The sequence below is a fragment of the Humulus lupulus genome, chromosome 7, assembly GCF_963169125.1.
Source record: "Humulus lupulus chromosome 7, drHumLupu1.1, whole genome shotgun sequence".
In the NCBI taxonomy this organism is placed as follows: domain Eukaryota; kingdom Viridiplantae; phylum Streptophyta; class Magnoliopsida; order Rosales; family Cannabaceae; genus Humulus; species Humulus lupulus.
Genome location: NC_084799.1, coordinates 27970605 through 27979332, shown reverse-complemented (window position 1 = coordinate 27979332; position 8728 = coordinate 27970605). Strand labels below are relative to the sequence as shown.

Genomic DNA, 8728 nt, shown 5'->3' with positions numbered 1-8728 from the left:
TTTATTTACAACCATCTCCAAAAATCCTCTGGCTGTGGGAGCTAGGCTAGCCCAACATGTACACACCACCTCACGCCTGCTACACTCATGGTCAGTTGGCTTTCTCCTTACCCTTACCTACACCACAGAGCATCTGTGAGCCGAAGCCCAACAAGAAAACCCACAAACAGATAACATATGCAACACATATATCAAGCATATAAACAGGCCACCAATGAGATAAACACATACGACCTAGCCGTCCCAGGCGTTTACCAAGCCCTGGGTTCGCAGTCCACACCGTGAGGATATCCCAGGTATCCTTTTAGGGACTCGCCCTGGCAACTCGCACTCCACGTGCTCAACGCTGCTCCCGGCCCCTTGCCGTACTCGGCCTTGCACTCAACGTGCCTAATGCCGTTCCCGGCCCCCTGCCGACCTCGGCCTATACCGTTCCCAGCTCTTGCCGATCATTCACATAATAGCATTCATAGCATAATAAGCAAGTACAGAATTCTAGTAAATTCAGTTAAAGGGTTACGCTCTGCAGTTCAAACACATTGGGCTCAGCCCTGCATACCAGTTCTAATCAAACACATTGGGCTCAGCCCTGCATACAAGCTCTATGGGAACAAGGGTTTTCTTACCTGAGTCCCGAGCTCTCCGAGCACCGATGTCCCAAGCACAGTCCTCTAACTTGAGCCTTGCCGAAACCCTACTCACAACACATTAAAAATATCCATCCATCAAATTTTAATCCAATAAATAACTTTGAGCCATAACCCTAACCTCCGGGACCTTGAATTCTATCAATCCGGGTGATAAAATCCATCCCGAGCCTTAACCATAGAGTTCCCAAGCCTAAACACCCCTAAAAACACAAACTGGCACTAAGAGCTGCGGCCCTACCCTCAAGCGTCGCGGCTAGCCTCGAAATAGGGGCTAGCATCCCACTGACACCCACACGGGCCGCGGCGTGCATGAACTTCTCGGCCTCCCATGGCCGCGCGCGCACACGGGTCGCGGCGCGCCCATCCTAGGGCCGCGGCCCTCACCTCCAACCCAGAATTCTTCATCAACTTTCTACATTTTTCTCAAGCCAATTCACCCAAAACTTAGCTAACAATCCCAGATAATTAACACAAACATTCCAGCTCAATATCAACATCAAAACCCCATTAAAACCGGCTCCAAAACTCAACTAAAATACCCAAAAACAGATCAAGTTCTACCCACATGCATAACCCAAAAACACAACTGAAATCCAAGCATAATCCCCATAATTAGAGCTTACCTTTGCTGTGCTATGCTTCTGAACTGATTCCTTAAATGCCCAGCCCTTATCTCCTTAACTCTAACAGCCCCAAGTCCTCAATTCTTGACTAGTTCCACCAAAGTTCTCCTTTGATATGCCTTAACGAAGAGAAGATGAGAGAGAGAGAGTGATGAGAAGCTATCCTTAACTGAAAAGAAAGGTATATGTCGATTTCCCCAAGTTTCTAAATAATTCTTCCTTTTTGTTTTATTTAACTTAATCTATGTGGTTACCTAATGGCTCGGGGTACCAAAACGTCCCCGAGGGCAAAATGGTAATTTTTCCCAATATTCCCTCCTAGACATTCTATCCTCAAATATATCTCCAAATATTTATTTTCATAACCTGATAACCCCATAATATATCTAATACCCAAATTACCCCTCGACTCGCCCCGAGTCGGATTCTCGACCCCGTTGTGACTTCCTGGCTAACCGCTCCCCAGGACAGTCTCGGATCGTGCTGCACAGACATATCACATATATATAACATTGATCACATTTATCGCATCTATCACATTTATGCCCCTAATATCCAGATGGGGCCCACATGCACATTTAACTTAACTAAACATGCATCATTATCATATATTCACATTAATTCATATATCAACATAATAATCCATTTATTGCCCTCCAGGAACACTAAACAAGGCCCTAAGCCCTATTAACAAATTCGGGTCGTTACAGTTGTATCGCTACCCTGTTTTTCCTGATGGATATTTTGGGCACTTTTGAGGGTTTTTGGCTCGGGGTTTCAATTCCTAAGGCTCGAGATCGAATCTACTCACCAAGGGAAATTTCGTCAATTGCCAAGCCCCGCTAATTCCTCGAGTGTTCCTATAAATCCCCATTTAGTCTCGACATGTCCAATTCATTGCTAAATTACTACTTGTTACTCGATAAATCCCGAGCACATATTACGTTCCCAAAATACCCATAGACCCCTCTCGAGCCGGGTATTTGACCCGATTGTGACTTTTAACTAAACTGCTCCCTAGGACCGTCTCGAATCTTACATCACAAATATAGCCCCACTTGCTCGTGGTTTCAATCACAATTAACACATATCACATTTATGCCATCAACGGGATAAAATTATAAATATGCCCCTAATAACCAAATGGCGCCCGCATACATATTTAATTCACCTAAACATGCATTTCTAATCACATAATCATCAAATTCATATATTAACGTAATTAAATCAATTATTTCCCTCTTGGCACGCTAATCAAGGCCCTAAGCCCTATTAGCAAATTTTGGACGCTACAGTGTTGCCCAAGTAGAATTGGCCCTCTTCAGCCTTCATTCTTTCCACCTTCCGCAACATAAGTTGATGCATCATAACCCTAGAAAAACTAAAGGGCTTAGCCTTGAAGAACTGTTCCAATGGGCATGCCTTTGCCCGTTCAATTAGCCCGTGCCTCTTAAACTGCTCTATAAGGGTTTCTAAGTAAACACTACCCCTATAGGTGACACGACCAGGAAAGTGCTTCTCCAATGGTACAATGAAATCAGTCATCTGAAAAAAAAAAACAAAAAAAATATTAAAATACAATTTTAAACAATCTGGTAACTATCGAGGATAATTGAGGCATGTCGAGGCCCATCGAGGTAAAAAAAAATGCAAAGGCTACAAAAATCACCGAGGCCTGTCGAGGCATGTCGAGGTTTCACACAATATTAATGCTGGCTACACCCATCGAGGCCTGTTGAGGCATATCGAGGCACAAACCCAACTAAAATAAAAAAATGCAAACATCGAGGCCCATCGAGTACTATCGAGGCATGTCGAGGCCTCACTCAACTTTGTGTTCAATCGAGGCCTCGCCCATCTCTATGTTCAATCGATGCCTACCGAGACCCATTTAGGTCTATTGAGGCACATTGAAATTCAATATCTATCTAAACCTATTGAGGCATGTCGAGGCCCTTCAACTACTACAACTAGTTTCCATCGAGGCCTCAGTAATCGAGGCTCGTCGATTTCTGTCGAGGTGACTAAAAAAACTTAAAAAAAATCAGATCGAGACAATTTATTCAAGAATAAATGCGTAAAGTTCTCACCTTTGACTATTTTGGGGTTTACACACCTCTCCGTCTACTCTGGTCGTCCCCTCCATCGATTTTTTGGCCACTGGCGCATGGTCATGGAAAACAAGGCCCACGATTACACGAAAAATGTGAAGGGAGGTGAGGGATTATGAGTGTTTCAGTTGAGATTTTGGTCTGGTTTTGATTTGTTAGAATAGAGAGACCAAGAAAGTAGAGAGAAAATGGATCCAACAAATGACAAGGATATATTGAGAGCCAAGAAAAATAATTGAATCAATTTTACAGGGTAATTTTATTATTATGTGTGGTACTTCGTTAGTGTTATTTGTTTTTAGATTTCGATTCCCGGATTCATAGTTTGTCTGTTAAAGTATTGGAAGGTCACATTTATAGATATGAAATCTTTGTCGCGTTTTAAATAATTGGTTGGTGAGAAATCAAGAATCCTATTAATCTGTCCAGAGCTTTTTCTAATGATGTCATAATCAGAGGGTAGAGTTCATTTTGACTTGCCGCCTAATTTGTTTTTCTTTCCTTTTATTTTTCCAAGGTTACTTTTTGTTTTCTACTTAGTTTTATAAAAAACTAAAGGTGTTAACCGTTGCATAAATGTATACAATTATAATTTTATTGAAATTCAACGGTGGAAATTGTTTTTGCTATTCTTTTTATTTGTTGGTATTTGGATTGGATCGTTAGCCACGGGCGGTGTTGCAGATTGAGTTTATAATATTTTTTTACAAAACGTTAAAGCTGTGGGCTAGATTTAACCCTTGTCTATTCCGGAAGATTGTCAAGTATAGTGAGTTCGAAAATTTGTTAAATCTCACAAGTTCTAGAGACGAGTAGAGTAGTACGGAATTGAAATGCAAAACAGCATTCATGAATGAATAAAGTCTGGGGTTGCACGTGGCAAAACAACACCATCAGGATTGCTGACGTGGGCTCTGGTGGTGCACGTGGCAAAACAACACCAACAGGCTAGCTGACGTGGGCTCTGGTGGTGCACGTGGCAAAACAACACCAACAGAATAGCTGACGTGGATTTGCCCTGCTTTGCAGTACCCACTATTTTGGTGCAGCAGAGTCAGACCAAACCAGCTCAATTCAATTGGCTTACCTATCCCCACCTCAGCAGTGCTTGCCTCCCACTTGTCGAGTGTCTACCTTTTATTATCCATTTCCTTCGATTTTTTTATTCTCTCTCCAATTCTGGTGGAACTTCAACCACCTCCACTCCATCTCATCCCATTCCATTCCATTCCATCCCCTAAACTCTCAGTCAGCTCAAGTTTCAGCCAGAGCCGACTGCCGAGGCATTCCGATTTCGACGGTGTTCGGTTCGGTATGGGAGTGCCGAGCGACGACGTCGTTTTGATCCAGAAAGGGAAGAACCCTGGAGAACCCTACATCCTCACCGTCAATTGCCCCGACAAGACCGGCCTTGGATGCGATATTTGCAGAATTATTCTCGATTTTGGCCTTCATATTACCAAAGGAGGTATCTATCTATATTCGACCAAAACAGAATTCTTTTATGTTTTGCATTCTATTACGGTTCGCACCTGGAAAAATATATATAAATGATATTTTTGTTAATTTCTGTCAACTCTAATTATGTGGTTATTTGCTCTACTTTATGTATGTATAATGGTCATTTTCCTCATTCATGCAAATTCCATAATAAATTCGCACTTAATCTTGAAAACCATCAGTTGAATATTTCATTCGCTGATAAAAAGAGAAGGGTTTCTAGGTTCTGGTAGTTTCTTCGAAGTTCTTAGATACTTTATGCTTTTCAATGGGGGTTCAAATTATTAATTTATGGAGAGTTATGAGGAATCGAGGTTTTTGTGCTTTATCTTTTACCCTTTTTTTTTTCTCTAAGATATCCTATGCAATCAAATGTGTTAATTTTGAGTTTGAATTTATGTTCTAAGGTTTCTATAGGGTAATTTTAGTTTCATTTTATTGACTGCTTCTCACCTTAGGATCCATCCAAACAGGGATGTAATAGAATTCTGGTGATTGACTGATAACTGTGTTTGGTAATTGTTGTGGTTTATGAGAGTCTACAAAGAAGTTTGTACTTCTTTAGTCGTTTTGCCTACGCTGACGCTGCTTTCTTTTCTTTTCATTACATTACTGGTTCAGATATTTCGACTGATGGCATATGGTGCTACATAGTATTGTGGGTTGTTCCTCATTCCAGTTCAGTCATTGTGAAATGGTCAAGTTTGAAGAACAGGATGCAATCAGTATGCCCTTCGTGCCTGCCCACCTTTTATTTTAATGAACCATCCACGTCTTCGTCGATTTCTCCAGTTTATCTATTGAAGTTCTTTTGCGTAGATCGGAGAGGATTATTAAATGGTAAATAATTTTTCTCCATAAATCCCATTTTTCTTTGATTCGAATGACAAACAGTTTTTTGCTGGCTTTTTATTTTTTAAAGTCTATATGTCGTTCATAATTATCAAGTCCTAATATCATTATGCTTTCTCTAGATGTCACACAAGTTCTATGCGAGCTTGAGCTTACAATCCAAAGGGTTAAAGTAACAACAACTCCAGATGACAGAGTCTTGGACCTATTCTTTGTAACAGATAATCGGTAATTTTTGCTTTTGTTTTCATGCTAGATGAATCGTGAATGTGCTATGGCTGCCTGGTTTCATCTCTATTTTAAGGAATTGACCAACCTTTCCCGCATTTCCCCCCTGCCACTTAATAGGTGGTTCATCTCTGATCAAACCCAAAAACAAATGTTTTGAACTTTTTCTCAAGGTTTGCATATCAAAGTTGATTTCTGAACCAAAAAATTAAGTTTTATCACGGAACTCGTGTAAGTATGGACCAGAAACGACAGCTTTTGTAAAATATTGTTCTGAAATCATCTTCTGAACTTTTCTATCAGTCCTATAAATTTTAACAATTTGAAGTAAAACTCATTTGATGTCAAAGTGCATTTGATGAAGTACAATGTTTTCCTAGGAAAATTATAAGGTTTATTTTCTTTCTTGTTTCTGATGTATCTTGTATTCTCATTGCAGGGACCTTCTACACACTAAAGACCGGCAGAATGAGACTTTAGAGCAATTGCATGCTGTATTGGGCGAATCGTGTATCACCTGTGAACTTCAATTGGCAGGCCCAGAGTGTGAACGTCGTCAAGGAATCTCTTCTCTTTCTCCTGTTGTAGCTGAAGAACTTTTTAGATGTGAATTATCAGATAAAGAAATCCACTCTCAAGCCTTGAGCCCGGATATGACTAAATTGAAGAATGCCAATGTAACAGTGGACAATTCACTAAGTCCAGCTCATACATTACTCCAAATTCATTGTGCTGATCACAAGGGGCTCCTCTACGATATCATGCGAACTTTGAAAGATTGCAGTATTCAGGTAAATATTCTCTTTGTTTCTTAAAGAATATAGTTTAGATAATTCAGTTGTCCTCTAATGTATATCAAGCTGTATGGAATGGCTACAACTGCTATTTTCAAGTTGACGAGTTTCTCTTCGTTGGATTGTGTCCCACCTATTTAGTTCAAAGGATAGAATACTAACAGAAATTCAAAATACAATGCAAAGACTTCAAGTGACCACCCACCTCTTCAATTAGTTATGGGAATCAGGATGTCACGAATTGACTGACATGTATCACCATTCGGCCTTTTTATTTTGAACCAGCAGTGTCACCTGCTTCGACATCCCAAAGAATAGGAGTCCAACATAAATTACTAAGTTAATCCAAAAAAAAGTATAATAGCAACCTACCACCTGTACTAATAAAATTAGAGACCTGTTTATTTACTGTCATAGTTTCTGCCGTTTTGTATGTTTTAATATCAAGTAGTTCCTTGGCCCTCCAACATGTAGATGCCAACCTTTTTTTTTTAAATTATTATTATACATAAATTGTCCCTTTCCACTCAAAATATAATCAATTGGTCAATATATAATGAGATTATGGTAATTGAATTACTTCAACGTAATTCAATAGAATAAAAGTGAAGAAAACAGGTTTAGATGTGGTCAACTGGAATACATCTTTATTGTTTGCTTTCTGGCCCAATCTTTCTAGTGGTAGATCTAATCAGCTCCCAAATCTTAGATATCTAGTTCATTCATTCATTTCCTAATAATATGGTAAGGTATGCTGATGTGTTAATTTTTTTTTTATTCTTTCATTTTCAGATAGCTTATGGTCGATTCACACCAACTACTAATGGCTATTGTGATTTAGACCTTTTTATTCAGCAAAATGGTGGTAAAAAGATTTTGGATCTTGATAAACAGAATGCTCTGTGTTCCCGCTTAAAAGTGGAAATGCTTCATCCATTGCGGGTGATCATTGTGAACAGAGGGCCAGATACTGAACTCTTGGTTGCAAATCCAGTTGAGCTATCTGGAAAGGGTAGGCCTCGAGTTTTCTACGATGTCACACTTGCTCTAAAATCTCGTGGGATCTGCATTTTCTCGGTAAGTAAGACACATATTTTGGGAACTCCCCAGTAGACTTTCACTGGTTACATAGTACAGATTGTTTGTTGCTCATTGCTTTCTTCTCTTTCTGAAAAGACAAGTTCAGGAATTTTGAAGTTTGTAACGCTTTCTCTATCTTGTTTTCAGGCTGAAATCGGAAGGCATTCAGCCTCAGATCGTGAATGGGAGGTGTATAGCTTTCTATTGGACGAGAGCTGTAGTAGATTTCAACTGTCGAACATGGTGGCTAGGAATCAGATTGTAGATAGAGTTAGAAGAACATTGATGGGCTGGTGAGTGAGTTTGGGTAATTTGGATGGTGAATAAGTTTCCATTTAGATATCTAATTACTTGGCTCGCATTATAGGAATCTATTCACCATTATCGTCTGTAAGACGAGCATGTATGCTTGTCTACCATTAATGCTTCGTGTGCTTTTTCGGTCATGGCTGTAATTTATGTAATGTAGTTACTAGTTTCTCAAGTGTATATGTTGTAATACCCACGGAAGAAAATAGCATTCATGCCTCAGTTTGGCTTAACTACGTCTCAAATGAAAGTAGCACTTGTCTATTAAAAGCACAGATTTTTCTTTTTATTTTGAATAACGAGGATAATTCATTTCCAATTGGCTAAGAGCCATATGAGTACAAGCATGGAATTTATCACTAAGGCCAAACACAAGGTGGTAGTCTTATAATTTTCAATTTAGCATACACATCTTATTAATAATTTTACATACAACTTGGAACATAATAAACAATTAAATAATATAGTAAACATAATATAATACTAACCAACTAAGCATTTCTCCTTATGATCTCTATAAGCCTTATGATCTCTATAAGCAGATTATCAGACTACAAAATAGCGATGAAATTATTCATATA

General features: G+C 39.4%; 1 protein-coding gene across 1 annotated transcript; it reads left to right on the top strand.

Annotated features, from left to right (window-relative positions):
* The first annotated feature begins 4576 nt into the window (after positions 1-4576).
* Positions 4577-8417, top strand: LOC133791047 (ACT domain-containing protein ACR9-like). Its single transcript, XM_062228930.1, has 6 exons — positions 4577-4852; positions 5506-5724; positions 5859-5964; positions 6404-6755; positions 7551-7835; positions 7986-8417. Exons 1-6 carry the CDS (start codon positions 4699-4701, stop codon positions 8133-8135), a joined length of 1266 nt encoding a protein of 421 aa, XP_062084914.1. The 5' UTR covers positions 4577-4698; the 3' UTR covers positions 8136-8417.
* Positions 8418-8728: the final 311 nt, after the last annotated feature.

Excerpts from the sequence above, each read along its gene's own strand:
- LOC133791047 (XM_062228930.1), top strand. The coding sequence starts at position 4,699 with ATGGGAGTGCCGAGCGACGACGTCGTTTTGATCCAGAAAGGGAAGAAC. Across the intron at positions 5,725-5,858 it reads TCGGAGAGGATTATTAAATG|ATGTCACACAAGTTCTATGC; the intron begins GTAAATAATTTT and ends TGCTTTCTCTAG. Across the intron at positions 5,965-6,403 it reads TTCTTTGTAACAGATAATCG|GGACCTTCTACACACTAAAG; the intron begins GTAATTTTTGCT and ends TTCTCATTGCAG.